Here is a 25,667-nt window from a genome sequence, read left to right on the forward strand (position 1 = left end):
CAAGTAGCTGGAACTATAGGCGCATGCTACCGTGCCCGGCTAATTTTTTGATTTATTGTAGAGATGTGGTCTCACCAAGTTGCCTGGGCGGATCTTGAACCCATGGGCTCAGGCAATCCACTCACCTTGGCCTCCCAAAGTGCTGGGATTACAGGCTGAACCACTGAGCCCGGCCTGTTCTTGAACATTTTAATAGTTTAAACATCACTTAGGCAGTTCTCAACCATTGCAACAATACTTTCCTAGAAATCGTATTAAAAAGTAGATCTAGTAACAGCATTATAATCAAGGGTTGTGTTGAAAGTATCATGAAAACAAGTTTTTATCATTAGAACTTTTATTGTGCTTCACATTTTATCTATTAGGCACAACTATATTAAATACATCAACTTTGCAAGTATATACAATCACATAAAATGCAAATATAAATAAGCTCTAAGATGCTAGTCATTTAAAATATTTATTTTTTTGCGTTTTTAAAATGCAGACTGTTTTGAGATGATTTATATGGTCTAAGCCTCTTATTAAAAGCTAATAAGCAGTAGTGTCACCTTTTAAATAAAATCATGGAATTTGTTTTCTCAATAAAGTTTGATATAACAAGCAGAAGTGTTCAAAATGACTCCATTATCAGAGCTGTTTAAAGAGTACTAAAGCGTGAGCATAACACTAGTTTGTTGATGTTGATTGCATTTCATTGCATTGAAGAGTTGAAGAAAAAATTTCAAAAGATTCTGCCTTTCTTTCCACCTTCTCAAAATATTTTCAGTTGATTCAAAGGACTATTCGAAATCAATTAAAACATAAAGGCTACCAGAAAATAATAGTTAACAACCAGAATGCCCTCATGTCTCTGGAAAGTTAAAAAACTCAGGTTATTGAGAATGTTTAAAAAAAACTTCAAAACTTGTTATGGAATTATCTAGCAGTGGCATCTGATTATGTGGTTGTTGCCTTACTTATGCCCTTGATCTTAATTTGTGAAGTTTGTGCTGTTAATTAACATTTATTGAGTGAAATAGGAGCAGTTAAATAGCAGGTGAGGACTGTCCATGTTACTCAGTTATTGGGCACTAAATTTGATTCTCCAGCAAGTTATGATGGCCTGAAAAATGACATTTCTAAACTTAGAGGAGAGTGCTTGAAAGTTCTGATCTCATTCAGTTACTAACTCTTTAGATACTGTTTGCTACTCATTATGGCAGGTACAGGGACTTGATAGTATTTTAAAGTTAAAAATTTTATATTGAAAATATTGTATTTTAGAGCACTAAAACTTTGAGAATCAAACATTATGAGAATGATGAATTGGAGTGGCAATCTCAGTAGAGTGTATGTGGGTGACTGGGTGAAACTGGTGCTTATGCCATCCCTCTGCCTGGAATCACTTTCTCTTCTTGTTTCCCACATTCAGGTCTCTCACTGCAGGTGTTTCTAAAAGTACTAAATAATATTTGCTTACTATTTACAAGTTTCCCTGTGATATCTTCTATTTTTACATTCTGTTTTTCTGGTTTCAAAAAGATAGAGATTTTTCACTGATCAATGAGATAAGACCTTGACATCTTAAAAAGAGCATGGTTTATCTTCTTCAGGATTCTTTGAATCCATAAACCAGAAGGAACCTTAGAAATCACTCTTTTGGTCATGACACTTACCTTGAAAAAGAATGTGTTATTAATGACTGATCACTTTTCCTCCATCCGTGTACATTTGTATTTGATGATTTAACCCAGTCTTTTTCCTTTTTAAATCCCATTTTATCAACCGCATTACAAATTGATGTTAAAGACCAGCTTACTGCAAAACCATAACTAAACTTCATTAGATGTGATTACATCAGGGCTTTTCTCTTGTCTGATCGTGAAACATGTTCTTAATTAATTGTTAGTTTGATCTGGCTTTAGTTTGGATGGGCCTACAAAATATTTGACAAAGAATTTTGAAAAGTATATGAATGGTCTACATTGTGAATATATTATTCAATAATCTCGTAGCATCACTAAATTGAAGTGATTTTTTTCATTCGTTATGAGAACTTTCTTACAGAAGGTGTGTGTGTGCAATAATTTCTGAATAATTCACAGTTAAACAGAAGTTTGTGGGACTAGAACCAAAATTTTGATCTTTAGTAGATGGGAGACCTTGTCCATTAGCATATTTTTCATTAAAATGTTACTGAAATATATAGATAGATGCAATTAGAATGTCTTCTTTTAAGATAGTGTTGTGCTCTGTCACCCAGGCTGGAGTGGAGTGGTGCAATCACATCTCACTGCAGCCTCAAATTCCTGGGCTCAAGCGATCATCCCACCTTAGCCTCCTGAGTAGCTGCTACTATAGGCAGGTGCCAACATCACAACTGACTAATTATTATTATTTTTTTTTGATAGAGATGGAGGTCTCACTCTATTGCCCAGGCTGGTCTTGAACTTCTGGCTTCAAGTAATCCTCCCACCTCAGCCTCCCAAAGCACTGGGATTACAGACATGAACCACCACACTTAGCCTAGAGTGTCTTTTTACAAATGATATGATGCACCATTGTATCACTGTATGTTTTGGATTTCATATAATTAAAATTACCATCGCTTTCTCTGTCTTCATATATATGTAATTTTAATTATGAGCAAAAATTCGTTGCATATAGTAGTGAGTACATGTGATATGTTGTTACAGGCATACAATGCGCAGTGATTAAATTAAGGAAATTGGGGTATTTATCACTTCAAGCATTTATTATTTCTGTATGTTGGGTTATGCTTTTGAATAGTAGATATTGTTTAATGTCAGATAGTAGATATTGTTTAATATTTATTTCTGATCCAGGCTTGCAGGTAGCCTGATCTGGAACAGTAATCTTTACATAACAGAAAGGAAAGTTGATATTATTTATTTTTTTATTTGGTATTTATATGCTAAATATGAACTGATACGCTTATGGACTAGTGAACAAAGTTTGCAATTGTTTTGTTACTGTGGTTTATATAGATTATTCAACATGACATTTTAGGAGATAATGAAGAACATTTAATATAATTTTTATATAATTTAATCATTTGGAAAGTAAATGTTTCTTTGACTATGACTGCTCTTTGTTTTCCCATCACCTAGTGCAGTGTCTGGCACATAGCAGATGTTCGGTAAATGTTGAATGTCTGAATAAATTTAGAAAAAGTAGTTTTTAGGTCTGTAGCTTTGTGTAAGTCATTTCATCTGAGAGTATTGAATTTCTCCATTTGATATATGCAGTACTCTAATATGGTAGTACCCTCTTATCCATGGTTTCACTTTCTTAGGTTTCAGGTACCCATGGTCAACTGCAATCTGAAAATAGGTGAGTACAGTACAATACAGTATCAAGAGACACAGAGAAAGATTGCATTCACATAACTTTTGTTACAGTATATATTGTTATAATTGTTCTCATTATTATTAGTTATTGTTGTGAGTCTCTTATTGTGCCTAATTCATAAATTAAACTTTACCATAGGAATGAATGTATAGAAAAAAACATAGTATATATAGGGTTCAGTACTAGTCATAGTTTTTTTTTTAATTTTTAAATTTTTTATTTTAAAAAATTTTATTTTGAAGATGTGGGATACAATTCAGGTTTAGGTATACAAATGTTTCATTATGCAGGTACCCTGGTTGATGAGGTGTGTCCCCCCTTCCCCTAGTAGTTTTCCACTACTGCCAAATCCACCGCCCCCCCCGCCCACTGGCAGTTTCCCACCACTGCCAATTCCTTTCTTATAGTATTATGATAATTGTTCAAGGTCCGCTTATGAGTGAGAACTCGTGGTACTCAGTTTTTTGTTTCTGTGATCAATCACTCAGTATTATAGACTCTAAGTCTATCCAAGTTATTGAGAACTTCAAAATTGTGTCCTTTATGGTTGCATAATATTCCACCATGTATATGCACCACTTTTTTTTTTTTTTTACCTAGTCCTCGTTTGATGGACAGCACGGTTGGTTCTATGTTTTTGCTATTGTGAATAATGCTGCAATAAACATGAGTGTGCAGCTATCTTTTTCATAGAGTGATTTGAGTTCCTCCGGTTATATTCCTGGTAGGGGAATTGCTGGGTCGTGTAGAAGGTTGATTTTTAGATCTTTTAGGAATCGCCATACTGTTTTCCACAGAGATTGTACTAGTTTACACTCCCACCAACAATGTAGAAGTGTTCCCTTTCCCCACATCCTCTCCAGCATCTGTTGTATTTTGAGTTTTTGATGATGGGCATCCTGACTGGAGTTAGATGGTATCTCTGTGTGGTTTTAATTTGCATTTCTTTAATGACTAGTGAGGCTGAGCATTTTTTTCATGTATCTGTTGGCTGCTCGTATGTCTTCTTTTGAGAAGTATCTATTCATATCTTTTGCCCACTTTGTAATGGGTCTGTTTGCTTTTTTCTTTTTGGCGCATTTGAGTTCCTTGTAGATCCTTGATGTTAGGTCTTTGTCAGATATCTATCCACAGTTTTAAGCATCCATGGGGGTTCTTGGAACATATAAGGGAGGACTACCATATATCACAGTCTTGTTAGAGATTAACTTAAGACGATTTTTCCTACGAAAACAACGAATCCAAAATTCAGAGTCTGTTCATTGTTGCTGATAAATACCATGATGCTGGCACAGGATGAAAGTACTTTTACTAGAATCAGTTTACCAGTGACCAAAATATTTTAGTAATGGTTCATCAAATTGTAATTTGGTAAAGAATATAAGATTATTGTCTGTTCTAAGATGACAACTACTCTTAAAGTTGAGTTATTTGACTTATTTTTCCATGCCCTTTATCATAATGGGAAAAACTACTTGAGGCAAATTTATGTTTTGAAGCTAATGTGCTTGCACTTAAATGTTTTGTGTGTTTTGTTTGCATAGTTTGATAAAAAGAATGGCTGACTAGGAGAAAAGGAAGGTTGACTAGGGTTTAGGAGAAATACATTTAAAATTTGTACTCACAAAATCATTTACTTACGTTCTGAAGTTTTTTTTTTCTGTTTTTGAAATCAGAGTCTCACTCTATCACCCAGGCTAGAGTGCAGTGGCACGCCTACAGCCACTGCAGCCTTGACCTGCTGGTCTCAGGCAGTCCTTCTGCTTCAACCTTCTAAGTAGCTGGAACCACAGGTGTGCACCACCATGCCTGGCTAATTTTTTTGATTTGTAGTAGAGACATGGTCTCACCAACTGCCCAGGCTGGTCTCAAACCTCTGGACTAAAGCAGTCCTCTTGCTTCTGCCTCCCAAAGTGCTGAAATTATAGGCATGAACCACAGAACCTGGCCTGAAGTTTTTATACTTAGAAAAACTTCTACTTAATTGCAAGGATTTAGCAGATATCAGATTTAAATGAAATTTCCTTCTATTAAAAATGTTTAAAATGACTTTTACACATTACTTGGTTAACAGTAGACAAAAAGGCATAGCTGTGAATAGGTAAAGCAATATATTATAAAGCAAAGCAATTGATAGTTTGTAAATGAATTGGGATTTTTCTTCATTCTATGATCATTAAATATGTATTTATTGTGAATAATTTGCTGGAGTGTGCAATTAGTAAAGGAGGGCTAGGCCAAGAACCCTTGACTTCAAGAGTGTAAGATTTTGGTTTTATTCAGCAAGCAATGGGTCATTGAATACCTTTGAGCAAGGGAGTGATTTTCAGAGCTATAAATACAACCACAATATGTATAAAAACTATACCATAATGTATATAAAATATATAGACTGGGTGCAGTGGCTCACACCTATAACCCAGCACTTCGGGAGGCTGAGGTGGGAGGATCGCTTGAGACCAGGAATTTAACAGCAGCCTGGACAACATAGTAAGACACTGTCTTTACAAAAACATTTTGATAGTCAGGCATGGTGGCATACACCTGCAGTTCCTGCAACTCAGAAGGCTGAGGAGGGAGGAATACTTGAGCTCAGGAGTATGAAGTTACAGTGAGCTATGATAGATGATGGTATCACTGCACTTTAGCCTGGGTGACGGAGTGAGATACTAGCTAAAAAAGAATCAATAAATAAAATAAATTTATAATTATAACCAAGTCCAGGTAGGAGGTAATAGAGACAAAAACTATGGTAGAGGCAGTGAGACTGGAGAGGGGCTGGAGGATAAACGAACTCTAGAGAGAGATTCAGTAGTACTTAACAGTTCACTGGATATGAGAGATGGGGTAGAAACAGAGCTCAAAGATGATCAAAATATTTTGGTGATAGCAATTGTCTTTTAGAATTCAAAATATTTTGTCTATGACTCTCCTTTTTTTAAATTCTTTGACTCTTTTGAATGTATGACATCAGGATATATTGGAGATTCCTGGAATTTCTTTTGACTGACCAAGCTTCCAGAAATGCTTGTTAAGAAATGTGTAGTCAAATTCATTTCCATTCAGAGTATCTTTGACCTATGAAATGACTGGATTTTGAAGATTTAAAAATGACTATTGCTTTAACAAGTAGTTCACGGGACTAGAGTGAGGGAAGGTAGTAGCATTTAGAATAGCATTTTCCAACTAGCTGTATGGAAGGAAGGAAAGAAATGCTTCTATTTATTTCAAACAGATTAAGGTAATACTTTATTACTACTTTATAATTCATGAATTGTTTCCGCAAAACACATTTACACACAATCTACAAATTCTCCAGTTATCTTCTATTTAATAATTTCCAGTTAAATGACTGGGAAATTTTAATGCTTGATGCCTGTGTCATTTTATCATAATGATATGGTCTCTCCATGTCAGTTCTACCATGGAGTTCCTAAAAAGAAACACCTTACTCCCAAAGAGACAAATTCCCCAATGATTTATAATTTTCACCCCCTTATCACCAGTCTGCCTTCCAGGAAAACATTTCAAATTTTATTAAGAATTTTAAAATAATGTAGGTAATCAAATACATTTATGGTACACACTTTGCCCAAATGGCTCCTTCCTTGGAGCTACTGCACCGTGGACACTTACACAAGTGTTTGGTAGAGCAATTTTTGTTATTCGCATTGGCAGAGTTGTCTGTGGCTAGATCATGAAATTGTTTTGTGATGTGAAACTGAGTATTGTAGCAAACCTAGTTAAAACATTTTTCTTGGGGTGTAGTAAAATAGTGGATCCTGATGGTGTTTTAGGAGAGGAAAAAATCTAGGATTCAAGACTGCGTTAATACTCTTGGAGTATGAGAATTGAATTTATAGATAGGTAAGTGGGTTATAAGTGACAGTAAAACCTTTTGGCATCTCCTAACAACCTGAGAGCTTAAGGCCAAGCTGGAGTGCAGTGGCATGATCATGGTACTGCAGCCTCGACCTGCTGGTCTTAGGTGATCCTTCTGTCTCAGCCTCCCAAGTAGCTGGGACTACAGGTGCATACCACCATGCCTGGGTAATTTTTTGATTTATCATACAGACAAGGTCTCACCAAGTTGCCCAGACTGATCTCAAACTCCTGAGCTCAGGCAATTCACTTGCCTTGGCCTTCCAAAGTGCTGGGATTACAGGCATGAACCACCATGCCCAGCTGGGAAAATAATCTTAATATGAAAATTGATATTTAAATTAGAGTCTTTGCTTTCAGTGAACTGCATATCTGAGACGAGCTTGAGAGAACTGTCCGAAGAATGAGTCTCAGACCTGTTAACTTGAAAGCCTGTCTTCTGCTTTTATTTTTTATTATCCTTCCCTGTCTTAAAAATTCTGGCTACCATATTAAAAACCTATGATTGATTTGATAACTGAAAGTTTTTCTATATTCATTGAAATAATTAGAGATTCCTCTAGTTCATTGCAAGATCAAGTGTGAGATTGACTGTATTTCTTACAGGCCTTGAATGCATAGTTAGTGGGACTCTTAGGGTTGCCAATTATTTTTTAAAACCATGAACGCTAGTCACATTAGCACAAGGGAGGGATTGGCAGTCGCTGGGAACTGCTAGGGGAGGGAAGGAGGGAGAAGGGAGGAGGGCACGGGACAATACAATGGGTACCTGGTCTACTATCAGAAGGAGTGAGGGCCTGCCATAAGCCCAAACTTCACCTGCATGCAGCCTACTTATGCAGCATATCCTCACTTGTATCCCACAACTCTAAAAAAATTTTTAAAAATTATAATGAAATGACATTGAATAAAATATTATTTGAGGGGGAAAAATACTGCATTGTGGGTTTCACTCTTTGTTTTTTTCATGTTTCCTTTCAAAAGAAACATTTCCTTAAGACCTGGTTTCAAATTATTGACTTTGTGAAGTTGATTATAATTGGGAAATTCAGAAAAGGATAGTATTTTTACCACCCTTATTAATGATTCTTCTGTTCCCAAATAGGGTTTGTCTCAATGATTCCTAATAGGTTTTGAGTTTGTGAAATCTGTTTTTACCATAAACTCTAAAATTGGGTAACTTGGATATTTAAGTATTTAATAAACTGAATTTTTTAGGCAGGCGAAACTCAATTCTTTCATCATTGTTTTTTGATTTAAATGTACAATAGCACAATAGTCACATTTCAAAGTTGGTAAGCTACAGATAATGGGAGTAAAATGACACCTCAGTTAACAAATCCTCTGAAAGCAAAGCTCCCTCAGAGAAAGTTGGTCTGGGCATGGACAGGGTTGGAGTGCCTGTTTCAGTTTGTTTATTTTAGGATTGAAGAAGGAGAAGGCAAACTTATTGCTGCAGGTATAGAGACTTCTCAATGGACAGGCCTGGTGCTAGCTGTAGGGTGAAGCACCCTTCCAGAGGGCTTATACTTGGCTGGAGGATCGTAACTATTCCCTGTGTGCTGAGAAGGGGACTATTGACATTGATGGGAGCACATGTGGTTCCCCCCCCCCCCACTTATATGCATTGCCACCTCCCTACTGTCATTCCCACATGTGCACTCTCTTACCTTATGTGGCTTCTTAAGAGAAAGGGAGTTTTGAATTCACTTTTTGTATAGTAGCTATGGAGTCAACATTTAGAAATTCATTCATTTTCTAAATGTTTTAAAATTTATTTTGTTAGAAACACAAAAGCATTTCTTTGATTTCTACTTCAGGAAATAAAATGGATTATTACATACCCTATCTACCATCCACCCACCCATCCATCCATCCATCCATCTACCTACCTACCTACCTATCTACTCATCCATCAATCTACTTATCTTGTTCTCACCAAATATTATAAGAAATGTAAAGAATGAGAAATACTATATAAACCAAGCTTCCTAGATTAAATAAATTGGTCAAGATATACGAGACATGGTACAGTTTAACTGGTATATGGATTTTAACAGATAAAGGAAGAATAAAGTCTTAAAATATGGTAGGTAGAAGGAGCAGACATTAATTTTAAAGTTTTTCAAGGACAGGATTGAGATATTCAGTGCAAATACTTTTTGATTTGGATAATTAACTTTCATCCTGTTATAGTTATCTAATGGAGTATCATTTGTCATTCCATTTGTCTAGCCCAGTTCCTTCATCTGTGTCATAGTGCTATATCTGTGATTGTGATGGTTGGCATTCGAGTTCAGAATCTGATCTTTTAAATGTTAATATCGGTAATGTAAAATTCTCTCTACATTTGATATGAGTTATACTCTGGGAGTTTCTACCTCCCTACCCTGTGTGTGTTGGGAGAATGCCATGAAAGATTTTTAGCACTAGTATTGTTTTTATGCAAATAGAGTGGTAAAAGCAGGACATTTTTAGGTTGAGTTAATCAAACCAGAGAATTACTTGTCTATAACAGAATGTATCTTTCTGATATCCTCTTTGTGTTTATAAATTAAGCACTGAAATGTGAGTTGCTTTATAGCTTCTACTCTGTGTAATTTTTAATTTTTTAGGCTTGATATAAATGTGAACAATGTGGGCTCTGAATTCAGACATGAGTTCAAATCATAGTTACCAGACTCCTGGTGAGGTCTTAAACTCTTGGAGCTTCAGTTCCCTGTCTTTAAAATGGGATCCTTACGAGGATTAAGTAGGATACTAGAATGTGCTTGGCACAATGCCTAGTACACAGCAGGTGCTGGGTAAATGATCTTATTCCTATGTTAAAACAGACATCAGCTATTTATTAATATGATTCTATTTAAAATGTGACAGACATATGCATATAAGAAGCTTGTGTAATAACTTCTTTACTTTGGAAAATAATTTTACAGTATAACTCTGCCGCTTTGATTTTTTTTCTTTTGTGAACTCTGGTATTGCTGCAGCAGAAAAGAAAGACTTGGACAGATAGCAGCTATTTTATAACTATCATCTGTAACTAAAGATTTCCATTAGTGAAATGATTTCAAGTAGACAATAATGTACTTACATTTATGTCATTAAAGAAGCTGCAAATAACTAACCAAGGTTTATCTTTCTTAATTCCTTTCAGGCAAACACCTCATTAAGGAGATTCTCCACAATTTCTTAAACAACAATTTATTTATGCCCTATTAAGAGAAGTTTCTATGATAATTATAGTGTATTTGGGTAATAATGCTGTAAATTACATTTTAGCTGGGGGGCAGATCTTTAAACTTTGGAAATTTTAAGTTTTTCCCCATTCTTTCGATAAAAATGCCAGGCTTATTTTACATGCATTAATTTACTTCATGAGTTGGAAATTTTGTTTCTGATGTTTTCAAAACATTTTTCCTCATTTTTCATAATGGAAGCTGAGTTGCACACGTGCATGCATGTCTGTACACTCAAACATATATGATATCATTCAGTTTTTGTGTGGGAGGTATGGAGAAAGAGAAAAATAGAAAATCTATTAATATCTTTAGAATTCCATGCAGTATGCATACTTTGAATCTATCTGAAAACCAAAGGGAAATGACTTCTGCTATCTTACGTTTTTAATGTATTTATCAAGGGTGGAAGGAAATACCTTGACAGATTTAGCACTCAAATTCAAATGAGTATGAGAACAGGTGGTGAAATTTCTCCTCCACCTGCCATGCAACTTTATCACAAGAAATGTTTCATTTAGCAAATGCTGCTGCTAGCAGACACTTCTCTGTTTCAGGGCAGAAAAACAAATGGAGGGGGAGTACTTCTTTGAAGAAAACCTTTTTCTTGACTTTCTTTTTAAATTGTGAGTGTGAGAAATATGTATTTTATTTTCCTGGGGGATGGGTGGTGTAAAACATGAGTTAGTGCCTTGATTAACCAACCTGTTTTGTTGTATTGTTAAACCATTCATGGCTTTCTTGTTTTTACTTTGTTTTGTTATTGGTGCTGTTATGGTTTTGTTATATACCATCCCACTGGCACCAACTTTAGTTAAGGTAATATTATTAATGTGGGAACTTGAAATATTTGTATTATACCTTTGATAACTAACTTGACACCTTTGTTGCAGTGAAATTTGGTTACAGTATATATTATTGGATTTATCCTTTTTGTTTTGAAATGGTGACAAGCAAAAGAGAGTGCTATGAAATGAATCAGGAACTAAATAGAGAAAAGATAAAGGTGTTGTCCATATACATTTATATTTCTAGATTTTTTTCTAATTCATTTCTTCTTTTTTCCTCTCAGAAATTACAAAAAATACAGGAAAGTATAGAGAACAATCTTTTATTCATAGCAGTATCATTGTGCTGCTTTTAATTTGGTGTGAGTTAGATGTTAATGTGCCAGTGCATGAGTTGGCACACATAACTTCTCTACCAAGAAAAAGTCAAGCGTTTCATTGTGTTTTCATGCTAATAATTCCAATAAGCACTAAAATCTTCTGTTTTCCTTGACAATGAAATCTGACCTCACCTGGCTTTCTGTATAACATGAACTGGTATTTGGAATGATAGAAATTAAGAAATTGAGATATGAAGGCAAGAGTGCTCTGCCTGTCTGGTTCAGATATGTTTTCTTTTATGAATAGTTCTGTAGAGGTTTAATTTGGTAGAAGTTCTATAGAGACCCATGTATTCTTAGAATATACTGTAGCAAATGTGTTTGTTGGTATGCCATATGGGGAAGGAAGGAACATTTCTTAATTGTATCATTTGGCTCAGAAACCACAAATAACCTTCCAGCACTCCACAATCTCCATACCTAATCCCCCTGAAACCAGTACTTTTGTGTTTCAAAAACTGAGCTATTGTGTTGTTAAAATATAAAATGCTTATTTCAATTTCCAGGACATAGGCATAGTACACAATTCTTCATTGTCATGATGTTTACTCTCTCTCTCTCTCTCTCTCTCTCTATATATATATATATATAAGATTTGTCTCTCTTATATATATATATATTATATATATATATATATATATATATAAGATTTGTCCATTTAGTGAGTTTTAAATTTTCCTTTAAGTAATCCATTTGGATATACAGTACTATGCAGACACTAGGGGTTTAATGCATGTTTGCATTAGCAATTTTGAGAGTGTCTCTTCTACTCTACACTTTGATAATATTCTAGTTTTAAATATAGAGTCTTTGTTTTAATTTGCATATTCCGAAATACTGATGAGGTTGAACATTTGTTTATGTGTTAACCATTTGTACTTCAAGCTTTGTGAATTATGAGCTCATATTATTTACATGTTTCCCTTAGAGATAATTTTTAAAATGTGAAAGTTTTGAGACACGATTACAATGTTGGCAGCACTTTGTTAACATATGACAATGGCTTATACTATTTTTCCTCTTTGTCGTTAAACAGCATTGCAAAGAAATGCCACAGTCTGTATGTGTTCAGTTTGACCATGTTTGCAATGCTTTCAGTAAAATGATTAGACAATGCCTCTATCTCTAACCTAATGCTCATCAAAAAAGTAATTGTTTTCTTTGAGCAGGCACAGTTAACTGATTCATGCACATTTTGTGAAAGATTGCTTTTGTGTTCCATGGTTGGTCATTGTTTCAAAAATAAGATGTGTCCAGTGGTGACGGGGTAGGCGGGGGTGGTGTGGCAGCAAGATGCAGAATATAATGTTGTAGGAGAAAAGAGAGATTTAAGTTTTAGAAAGAAGATTGATGAATATAGTCTTTCCCATGAATGATGTTATAGTGCTGATGAAATGGAACTATTTAGACAGAATTTGCCGGATTCTAACTTAGCATGTAAAAGTGAATCCAAATAACAGCTGCTTTAAGCAGAATTAAGAAATTATTCTTCTATGAGTGTATATAAAACAAACACTTTGCTGCCTAATTGTCTTATACACTTCAAAGCGATTATCTACTTATCTACTGTTAGACACTTGATTTTTCCAGTTGATGGGCCTGAGGAGAGAAGAGGTATTCTGTTAGGTAGCCTTGGAATGGTTAGTGGTAATTAATAATCCTACTGTGCTTCATACTGCTAGCATTGCTTCATGAAGTCAACCCTAGGACTGAGAAATCATTTAAAACATGAAATTACTTGAGAAAAATTTTCATGAGAAAATCAATTCCTCTATGTCAGGGTTTCTCAACCTGGGGGAGTGTCAAGACATCTCTCTCTTCCCCTTTCCTCATTGAGAACAACTGGTATGTATATTGTTTTTAACCGTATCACTTGAGAAAAGTTAGATTTTTGAAAACCTGCTATTTGTTCTTAGAATTACTGGGCATGGTAGCTCATGCCTGTAATTCCAGCACTTTGGGAGACTAAGGCAGGAGGATTGCTTGAGCCCAGGAGTTCCAGACACAGCGAAACTTCGTCTCTACAAAAGATCAAAACAGTAGGCCGGGCATTGTGGTGCATGCCTATAGATCTGGGAGGCTGAGGTGGAAGGATCACCTGAGCCCAGGAGGCCGAGGCTGCAATGAGCCATGATCGTGCCACAGTACTCTAGTCTGGGCAACTGAGTGAGTTCCCAACTCAAAACAACAACCACAGCAGCAACAACAACAACAACACCCTCCCAAAATCACTTCTCAGCCATTTAGCTAAGATGACTTCATCATAGTAATTCATCTTGCAATTACTCAATCTTTCCTTTAAGCATACTTTGATATAATTGTGGCCTGAGGTTTGCAAAAACCTCTTTGCAATGTTGAAGAACAATGCTCTTCATGCCTAATCGATAAGTTTAATGAAAAAAGATAGAAAGGAATATTAAATCTGCTCAGAAGATTGACATGGCAGGTACTGTTACCAGTGCATAAATGGTAGAGAGTGTTTTGAATGTTAAAAAGTCAAAAGATACTGATAAAAAGTCATGAAGAAGATGACTTTAGTGAAGTCTTCTTCAGCTTTGAGGTAATTAATTAGAAAGGCAACCATATTATAGTGCCAAGAAAGGGCTGCATTTTCACATTCTGCTTTTCAATTTTTAAGATCAAGGAGACAAATAACAAGTAAACAAGTTGTTATCTGTAGTTTATTCAAGAATGCAATTTCCAAGATATGTCATAGTGGCAATGTGGTTTCAGTTTTACTCCTGTTCCTTTTACATCTGCAGTTTTATAAAAATGATAATTGATGATCATTTAAGCACTGTGTGATAAAGAAATGTCTTTAGAATGATCCACAGAAATGAGATTCTGTATTCACCCAGAGGACATATATTAAGCCTCTCGTGCCAGACTCTGTGCAGGGATACAGAAACTAATAAAACAGTCTGCTTGAATATCCTATTAATATAATTCTAGATGAATATAAATCTTCTGGTTAGGGATACCAATCACCATCAATCTATTTCTGACTTTCCAAATTGATTCTGTAATTTTAAATGTCTATCCACAAAAGCTGTTTAAAAGTGTGTACATGCTATATGTATTATATTTGTAACAATTCTTTTTAAAGATAGTTCTGAAACTGGGGTGGAAACCTATATCCATTTTCTTTTATGCATGTTAAAATCTTATTTAAATTATTCTTTTCTTTATTAAATATCCATGAGAGTTGAATAAAAGATGATTATATATTATTAATTCATTTTTGGTTATACTATGGGTTCTAATATCATTAAGAAGAATTGATGTCACCCTTAAGGCCAGATTTTTCCTAATTATTACAGGATTTAAAATAATTTGGTTGGTGTCAGAATATAAAAAGCAGAATCTTTATTAAAAGTATGGTATAGCCCTTCTCTTATTAAAACTGATCAACTTTGGTTATAGGTATGACAGCAAAAAAAGGTGAAGTTTTTATGATATTAGATAGCTCAGTTAGAAAAGCAAATAATTCAAAATTTAGGAAATTAGAGATAAATAGGAGAAATGAAGAATTCTGGCACTTGAGAATCCATTATCATTCCCTCTTCCTAATGTCCATTGTAGCAAGCTACATCATGAATACACGGACCACTTCAAAGCCATGACGCCCTGCTCTTAGGCAGGTGATCCAGAAATGGTTTTAGAAGTATATACCTACAGGGAACCATAGGATCTCTTCTAAGGAATAGTGAAAGGTTGTTTCATAATGGCCCATTTCTAGTATAACCTGAAGTTTTCAAACTGTCAAATATATTGTCGTATTCTTTTTGCAGATAAGTGATCTGCTAACTCTAGTCTCCTCATTGTTATCTTATGGCTCCTGAAAAAAATTCTTGCTGCAACACATATGGGAATAGCTTGCATCTATTTCTTTAATATTCATTTCTTTGAAAAGATGAAAATACCCAAACTGACAAGTGAGAGATACTGCTAGAAAAAGAAATTATTTCACGTAAAATTTTGTTCAGTTGGAGTTGATTAGAACTCGTACTAATAACAGAAGAGGAAGTAATGTATTCATATATCACAGTTAATCTTTGACTTTTATTAATGGGGGCTTTGGATCAGAAACACATTAAACCTAGGTTCCAGCCCTGGACCAACTACTTAATAAAGTTGTGACCATAGGTAAGTAAATTTTAACCCTTCTTTGGCTCATTAGCCCTACCCTTAATAAAAAGGAGATAATAATGGTACTTATTGCATTGGATTGTTTTAAGGACTAAATGAGTTTATGTGTGTACAATTCTTGGCTAGTACCTGATACACAGTGACTATTCAATAAATACTAGCTGTTATTTTTAATCTTTCTAAAATGAGATGTTCCAAATTAATTCTAACTGTGAATAACACAATTTGATGGCGTTACTACCCAGACAGTAAAATACCCCAAACAATTACTATGCCCTTTAAAGTTCCTGTGACTATAGTTTGGAGCCACCTTTTAAGTTGATATCTCAGTTTCTGTCTATAGTTTCTGACCTTAAAAAGCACTTTACAAATATATAAATCGTCTATGATAGACAGTGGTATGAGCCTAAAATGCAGTGGTATGAGCCTAAAATGTACCATTTCCATAGTCAGATGATTGACAATAGTGACTGACTTAAAAAAAAATCTTTTCTAAATAATCTCATTACTGTGAATTACACAAGTTTTAATTTGTCTTTCTTTTTTATTAAAAAAAATTTCAGATCTCTCGTGGAAGAGGAAGATCAACACATGAAATTATCCCTTGGAAGCAGCGAAATGGGCCTCTCATCCCATTTGCAGTCTTCCAAGGCAGGAACTACACGCATCTTTACCAGCAATACCCACAGTTCTGTGGTATTACAGGTAATTTAAGCTGTCTCTTTGGTAGTATTTATATAGCTTATAAAATCCTCCATGGAGTTTTGGTGCAGATATCAATAGTGGGGGAGGTTGTGGGTATGTAAGGACAGGAGGTATATGGGAACTCTGTATTTTTTGCTCAATTTTGCTGTGAACCTAAAAACTGCTCTTAAAAAATAAAGTTTATTAGTTAAAAAATAAGACAAAAACTAACCAGAAGATAAATATTGGTGCAGGAACGCATATCTTCCTGATGTAAAGTAAATTCTTAGAGTTCATTTTTTGGTTTGGTTTGTATGCAGGATGTCTTATACATTTCTGGGTCTTTCATAATGCCATATCTAGCAACACTGACTTTTCATTCCATAGCAATCAAAGTAAACATCACAAGGTCCCTACACTAAATTTTCTAGTTCCTCACTTACAACCTGTCATTTCTGTCATGGTTCTAAAGCATTTATTTGGTGTCTCAATTCATCTTGGCAATAGTAGATGGGGGAGTTGAGGTGACGATCGCTGGATGTGTTGTTTTTTCAAGGATATGGGAGGAGAGAATAAGGGGACAGGCAGACAAAAAAAAAACATGAGAAGGAAGAAGTATTTATTAAATTGCTCTCTCTAGAGAAAAACTTAAAAAATAAGAAAAAATATCCAGAAAGAAACACCTAAAACAATAGGAAAAAACAAACAAAACAGAAACACCTACTATGCTTCTGTCCTATGTATGCTCTTATTCTTGTGTTCAACCCAATTATTTTGGTCTTATTACTTTTAAAAATGTACTTTAAATCAAATAATAATAGCCAATGTAGTACTGTGAAAGAGTTTTAGAGCAGTGGTTCTCAAATTTTAGTTTACGTTAGAATCACAAAGAGGGCTTGTTAAAACACTGAGCACTAGGTTCCAATCCAGAGTTTCTGAATCAAAAACTCTGTAGGTAGGGCCCAGGAATTTGTATTTCTAACAAGTTCCCAGGTGATGCTGCAGATCAGGGAACATACTTTTAGACCCACTGTTCTAGAGGCAGGGACCTTCTTCAACCGAGAGATATGACCTTTTCCTTTCTTCATATATATTTCCTGTAGATTATAAATTATTGTTAGAATGAGAAAACATTGGAAAAGGCTTAAATATCTAGCAGTAGGTAAATGGTCATGTGAATTGTGTTGCATCAAACCTATGCAGTCTATCTGTGCAGATAGATCTGTATGTACTCAATGAAAATAATATAAGATACTAAATGAAAAAAAAGTAAGCTAAAATTTAGTATGTCTGTACAGTGGAATGCAATTCAACTATATTTAAAAATGAAGTGTTGATACATGCTATCATATGGATGAACCTTGAAAACATTATGCCAAATGAAAGAGGCTAGTGACAAAAGTTTATAATTTATATGGTTGCATTTGTATGAAATATGCAGCATAAAGAAATCTGTAGAGACACAAAGTAGACTAGTGGTTGCATACAGTTGAGAAAATTGGGAGTGATATCTAAAGGGTGCAGTGTTTGTTTTTGAAATGATAGGAATATTCTAAAGTTGACTGTGAAAATAGCTGCATGTATTTGTGAACATGTTAAAAACATGTGATTTGTACACTTCAAATGAGTGAATTGAATGGTATGCTAATTATATCTTAATAAATGTAACAGAGCAATATGTATTATATCTTCTGTCTATTTGTAGAAAAATTATATCCTATGTATATATAGGATATAGGTTAAGAATAACCAGGACTAGCTTAAGTAGTAATTGGTAAAATAAAGAATTATTCTATTTCCCTTTTTCCTTGACTACTACTACTTATTTCTATGGTTATTTCTCATGAAAACCTTCTATTCTTTGACTTCTCCCTATCTTTTCAAGTTGTTAACATCTTTCTCATACTACCCTGTTCTATGGTCATTCATTGAATCATACCCTTCCTAGCACCTTCAGTTTTAAAAATAGCAGTTTTATTGAGATATAATTCACATACCATATAATTCACTCATTTAAAGTGTACAATTCAATGTTTTTTAGTATATCCACAGGGTTGTAGAACTATCACCACAATCAATGAATGTGAATGCATAGCAAAGGATCTGAAAACATTAAGGGGGCTGGTGAATGATGTCCCCTTTTGGTCTATGTAATCCTATACTGTGTTTAATTTTTATTTACCATGAAAATATTTTTCTGTATAACCCATACAATTTAAAAAAGATAATGGTTGACAAAACAAGTAAGGTGAGTCTTAGAACCCTTAGCTCTGTCACACCCTAGCTCATTGGTCCAGGCTGGTGGTAAAAAACAGTAATGTAAAAGTAACCTGAAAGTTTGTATTGTTTGAAGATAATTTTTATTTGACAGATTTTTTAAATGTTATTATATAATTTTCTGTGGTGGCGTAGAGCTATCACTCTATATTGCTATTGTAAACCTTATATGCTAAGTTTAAAAGTCTATTAAAATTATTTTCTCCCAAACTGAGATTTTTTTAAGGCCAAGCACTAACAGGGAACCATTTTGTATCTAATCTTAGGTGTGTGGTTGTCAAGGGAACAAGCTAGGGAAGTGTTTAATGTATAAATGTTATCATTGTTTTAAATTTAGCAATAACACTAACTGTAGCTTCAAAAGGTATTGCATGTAGCTGTCAAGGGAACTGCTCCATAGGTAGAAACTGTTGTAAGAAGTCTCACGCTGCAGGATTACCCAGTGCCTGACTATAGTGAGAAGGACATGGGTTTCAGCCAAACCTGGAATTCTAGTTGTGCCACTTACCAGCTAGTTATGTGACTTTGGGAGAGTCACTTATCTTCTCTGGGCCAGCTTCCTTATTTGTAATCTGGGTAAGAGATGTAAGGATTAAATGCCATAATTTATGAAAAAGTAAGATGCATTTAAAAATATCCATTTATTTTCCTTCTACTTGAGCTAAACAGAGAGGAAATGGAGCTGCTTAGAAGTGACGGGTACATTAAATAAAATGTCCATATGGTTGGCTTGAACAACTCTAGCAGATTAGTCATCTCTGTTAAATAGGCTTCAGCAAAGTATGCTTTCAAAGAAAGTGCCTAGAAAGACATTTGATACCTAATAGGCTTGGATTCCTAGAACCTTGAACAAATTCCAGAAGAATCTATGATGAAGTTAGCAGTGCAAATTACTTTTACTCAAATAAGGAAGATTAACCAGGGTTAGCTTAAAGTAATTGGTAAAATCAAGGATTATTCTATTTCCCTCATTCCTTGACTACTACTACTTATTTCTGTGGTTATTTCTCATGGAAACCTTCCATCCTTTGACTTCTCCCTATCATTTCAGGTTGTTAGCATCTTTCTCTTACTAGCCTGTTCTATGGTCATTCATTGACTCCTGCCCTTCCTAGTACCTTCAGTTTTAAAAATAGCAGTTCCATTGAGATATAACTCACATACCATATAATTCACTCACTTAAAGTGTACAGCTCAATGGTTTTTAGTATATTGACAAGGTTGTGCAACTATAACCACAATCAATTGTAGAACATTATTATCACATCCAAAAAAAGTCCTTATCTGTTAGCAGACACTCCCCATTTGCTCTCAGCTGTTTCCTTTAGGCATTCATTTATCTACTCTCTGTCTCTATAGATCTAACTACTCTGAGCATTTCAAATAAGTTGAATCATAACATATGCGGTCTTTTATGATTAGTTTTTTTCTTTTTAAAAAATTTACTTGTCATAATGTGTTCAAGTTTCCTCTATGTTGCGACATGCAATATGCTTCCTTCCTTTCTGTGGCCAAATAGTATTCAACCATATTTTGTTTATCTGTTCAATCAGGGTTTCTTCCACATTTTGGTTATTATGAATAATGCTACTGTGAATATTCATGTATAAGTGTCTACGTGGACATGTTTTTATTTTGCTTTCGTATATACCTAAAAGTGGAATTACTAGGTCCTATGGTAATTCCATGTTTAATCTTTTGACGAACTGCCAAAGTGTATTCCAAAGTAGCTGTACCATTTTATATTTACACTGGCAGTGTATAAGAGTTCTAATTTCTCCATATTCTTGCTAGCACTTATTATCTGTTTGATTATAACCATCTTGGTATGTGTGAAACTGTATCCTGTGATTTTGATTTGCTTTGATTGCTAATAATGTTGAACATTTTTTCATTTGTGCTTATGGCCATTTGTGTGGCATCTTTGAAGAAATGTCTTATTCAAATCTTTTACCCATTTTTAGTTGGGTTATTTATCTTTTTATCATTCAGTAGTAGTAAGAGTTCTTATATATTCTAGATGCAAATCCCTTATCTGATACATGATCTGAAAATGCAAGTATTTTCTCTGAGCATCTTCAGTTTTTGGTCCCCTATTGTCTGCCATAACTGCCCTGCCAGTCTCCAACCCTTTGATCCATTCAACCATATAATCTTTGCTTCTGCATTACCTTAGCAGAGTTAATAGGACAGAGGATCAAGGCAAATGCCTGGAAGATTTCTCACTATTCCCTAAACATATATTGTTCATTCAAATGTCAGTGTTTTTTTACCCATCACCTCTCTCTGGAATGCCCTTACTTTACTTTTCTTTCTGGTAAACCCCTCTTTATTTATAAAGACTATCTTAATGGTAGCTCTTCTGTAAAACCTTTCTTGACTCAAACAGAATTGGTAGCTTCTTCTAGTTGGACATTTTAGTACTTATTAATATTACCTATCAATATCTGGGATCTAGGTTATAGTTTTTGTATGCTTGTGCTTTATTTTTCTGGGACACATGGTGATGCCTAATGAATGTTCATTTTTTGTATTATTAGCATCACCATTATCATTAAAATAGATAATACATTTACTGTAAAGAAACTTTTTAGTTTGATGTACTCACACTGCTTTTGTTATCGGTGCTTTGAGGTCTTATTTAAAAATCCTTGCATAGTCCAATTTCATGAAGCAGTTCTCCTATGTCTTCATCTAATAGTTTTGTGATTTACTTTAAGGATTTAATCCATTTAGTATTGATTTTTGTGATGGTGAAAAATAGTGGTCTAGTTTCATTCTTCCTCATGTTGATATTCAGTTTTCCAGCACTATTTGTTGAAGAGACTGTCCATTCTGTATCATGTCTTCTTGGCACCCTTATCAAAAAACAGTTGGCTATAAGTACGTTGATTTTTTTTATGGATTCTCTATACTGTCCCATTGGTCTATATGTCTGTATTTATGCTAGTACCAGACAGTTCTGTGTACTGTAGCTTTGTAGTATAATTTGAAGCCAAGTTGTATGATGCCTCCAGCATTGTTCTTTTTACTCAAGATTGCTTTGATTATTCAGAGTCTTTTACATTTCCAAGTGAAGGGACAACCTACAGAATGGGAGAACATATTTGCAAACTATGCATCTGACAAGGAAATAATATCCAGGAAAGGTTGGCCAATGAGTACAAAGTTATAGTTAGACAGGAAGAATAAACTTTGGTGTTCTATTACATAGTAGAGAGACTATAGTAAATAATAATACAATGTATATTTCAAGAAAGCTAGAAGAGAAGATTTTGAATGTTGTCATTACAAAGAAATAATAAATGTTTAAATTGATGGACATGGCAGTTAATCCACTTGGATCATTATACTACGTATCTATGCATTGAAACTTCACATAGTATTCCATAAATATGTACAATTACTACGTGTCAATTATGACTTAAAAATTAAATTGAAAAAGAGATAATACATATAAAGAGCTTAGTCCAGTACCTGGCACAGAGAAAGCACTCAGTATCTTTTACTACTCTTATTGTTTGTGAAATAAATGAATTTGAATGGCAGTTTATAAATCACTATCATATGTTTGCCTCATTGATACTTGGAAAACTGCTATTAGGTAGAAAAGGCAAGAATTGTTATCTCCATTAGATAGATAAGGACACTGAAGCTCAGGGAGGTTAAGAGGCCTACCCAAGTTCACATAGCCAGTAAGTGATAAATATTTAAACTTGAACCCAGATTTTTTAACCTAAATTTGTATTTGTATTTCTTCTAATCTCTCTCTAAACTGTATTACCTTTAAAAAATAATGTCTATAAATATTAAGTATCCACTAGCTATAAATATAAAAATATGTATGAGTAGCAAAGGCTAAAAGATAATTTGGAATAAACAATAAAGTACAAATTTTATTCTTGATAGAAATAGCAGAATTATGTGGAATGTCTTCTTGCCTGCCTGCCCTTCCCCCCTTCCCTGATGAAAAGAAAAGCAGAACAAAAATAGGGAGAAAAATGTTAACTGCCGGTTGGAAGCATCACTGTTAGGACAAGGAAGCTATAACTAGAGTATCATGCTTCAGCTGGTGGCTGTGTATACTAATTGTAGAATACTTATGTAGGTAAAAACAAATCATTTCCTGATCATTGGCTATATTTACTCAAACCCATAAAGATTGAGAATGCCTCCCTACTCTGGTTATGTTGGCTCCTAATTGACATTTTCTCATTTTAAGATTGGTGCCTATAAGACTGCTTTTCCTATGTTTTCCTCCATTATAACTATTTATTTTCTCAGTTTATTTTTAGATCTAAAATTAATGTAAGATATCATTTTATAGCTTTAATTTATGATAAAGCTAATACCATATTAAAGAAATGGGTAATTCTAAGAGCCTACACAAATTAACCTCTGTGTCTTCCTCTGTGAATTTGAAAAGAGCCACTTCTTCCCTTCAGCATGAGAATATTCTCCTAAAATTGACATCTCTTTTTATAAGATTTATATTATTCTTTTACTTCTTTTTCTGACAGCAGATGAATTAGCAATGGAAAATGAAAATAGTGGAATAGGTGTATAATGCTCATGTTTACAAAAGAAAAGGGACATTTTTGAAATTTGAGAACAAAAACATATGTAAATCATCGCTGGAGAAATAAAAATAGGATAGATAATTTTGTTCTATAGTATATGTATGAATATTTTTGGAATAAAAATATTCGTCTCTCCCCTTAGAGAGAAAATGGCTTGATCAGATCATCTCTTTGAAGTTCCAGTTCTGTAATTCAAGCATTTTCTTTAAAAAGAAATTTTAAAATTATGATGAGAGCTTAGAATGAGGTTTATACATATGTGTAAAATCAATATTTTAAAAACTGATTTCTTAGTATTATTTGCCTTTTGCTTCTTAAATCTGTGAAACATGACTTTAAAGTTTTATTTGAGGTCATTAAAAGATAAAGGGAATAGAATAATCCATGCTATTGGTTCATATTATATTACATTATTATATTATTAGAAAACAATATATCTATCTTCCTGATTTTTTATAGTGAGATATTTCTGTTTTTGAAACTACAGACTCAATCTTGCCAATATCTTCATTTTTCTTGCCTCATTATTAAATTGTATATTGTCCCTGTTTTGGTGCATTTTACCAGCCTGTTATAATCTTTACTATTATTATTTTTAAGATAGTGTCTCACTCTGTCACCTGGGCTGGAATGCGGTACTGTGATCCCAGCTCACTACAGTCTTGACCTCCTGGCCTCAAGTGATCCTTCCATCTCAGCCTCTTGAGTAGCTAGGACTACAGGCGTGCACCACCATGTCCAGCTAGTTAAATTTTTTTTTTGTACAGATGAGTTCTCACTATGTTGCCCAGGCTGGTTTTGAACTCCTGGACTCATGTGATCCTCCCACCTTGGCCTCGCAAAATGCTAGGATTACTGGTGTGAGCCACTGTGCTGGCCAATCTTTTTTTTTAATTATTATTTTTAGTTGACAGATCTGTATATTTTGTTGACATTATATATATTTATCATGTAAAATATGATGTTATGAAATATGTATACAGTATAGATTTAACTTGTTATAATCTTAAAAGTATTTCTCATTCTGAGAGTAGACCAAAGGAACAACTGTCAATATATAGTGAAAGAACTAATCAATACGCATTCTCACCAGAGCCCTGTCCCTCCTCTGAAATGTAGGTGCTAGCCTGTTAATTCTCCACTAAACCTTCAGACATTTGGGGGCAATTATGTTTCATGTTGAGGCTCCCTGGACTCCTTTTACCAATGATAATTGAGTCCCAGACTTGAAACTTGAAAGACAATTGTTCAAGCAACAGCAGTGTACTAACGTAGGAATATCGAAAATACTATTCCTGATTCTCAAAGAGCTGAAACAGTCCAATTGGTAGAAAGAACTCCTATCTTGTACTTAATGCAGATGCTTTCTACCTTTTTTTCCTCAAAAAACCACACACACACACAAAAAACCCAAACAAGATGTTTCAGTAAAGCGCTTTCAAGGGACTATTAAATTGTTTTCATGGAAAGGAATATTGCACAGTCTACTACTTTCATTCTGCAGATGGGAAAACAAAAGTGTGCAAGGTAATTTTTTTCCCAAAATAAGGTAAAAGCTGATGATTGTGTGAATAAAGTATATACTTCTTCCTTCTTCTTAATCTAAATTAGCCTTAATTTTTCTTGCTTCTACAGTGGAATGAAATATACATAGTCACATATCAAGAAAGCTGTTCAGTTATTTTTTCTTCTCCTGAGTAATTATTCTGTTGCCTTTATATTCCAAATACATTGCACCGCATTAATATGTAAACAAATTTTTAGCACAAAGATATGTAATATCACTTTACTTTGATTAGTGGCTCAACTCATGTTCTTATTGTAGGGCTTTGACCAGCTTCGACTTGAAGGATTGCTTTGTGATGTAACCCTGATGCCAGGTGACACAGATGATGCCTTCCCTGTGCATAGAGTCATGATGGCATCTGCTAGTGATTACTTCAAGGCTATGTTCACAGGTAGTTTGCCTTTTTAACTCTGCAACCACATTAAAGCAATAGGACAAATTTTTGTTTAAATCTTTATTTCTAACATGAAACTCAGTTCTTCTGGTCGGTATCTTTACAAGAGGAAACAGTTTCAAAATAGGTATACAATAGTACATATGGTTGTGGGGGATGCTGTTTTTTACATGGGGGAATTGATGCACTTTTTTTCATACTGTCCATCTTTATGTCATAGCTTTTCTTTTTTCAAACTCATATCTGAATGGGCCATCAGAAACTCAGTGTCTTGCTAATACAATCTTTAATCCATCAAAAATATAGGAAGTGACAGGAGAACATTTTGGAAGCATTGCATCATATATGACCTCTATTAGTATAGAGATAATCC

General features: G+C 34.3%; 1 protein-coding gene across 5 annotated transcripts in view; it reads left to right on the forward strand.

Moving 5' to 3' along the window:
- The window catches only part of KLHL13 (kelch like family member 13), a 111,586-nt gene that overhangs the window by 56,439 nt on the left and 29,480 nt on the right, over positions 1-25,667 (forward strand). For all 5 annotated transcript variants that reach the window (XM_021716546.1, XM_021716528.1, XM_021716536.1 and 2 more), the window contains 2 exons: positions 16,356-16,497; positions 25,159-25,291. In XM_021716546.1, the coding sequence (XP_021572221.1) occupies positions 16,356-16,497; positions 25,159-25,291 (275 nt within the window). The remainder of the gene's footprint in view (positions 1-16,355; positions 16,498-25,158; positions 25,292-25,667) is intronic.

Source organism: Carlito syrichta, unplaced genomic scaffold (assembly GCF_000164805.1).
Source record: "Carlito syrichta isolate Samal-C Ts95f unplaced genomic scaffold, Tarsius_syrichta-2.0.1 Scaffold106073, whole genome shotgun sequence".
NCBI lineage: Eukaryota > Metazoa > Chordata > Mammalia > Primates > Tarsiidae > Carlito > Carlito syrichta.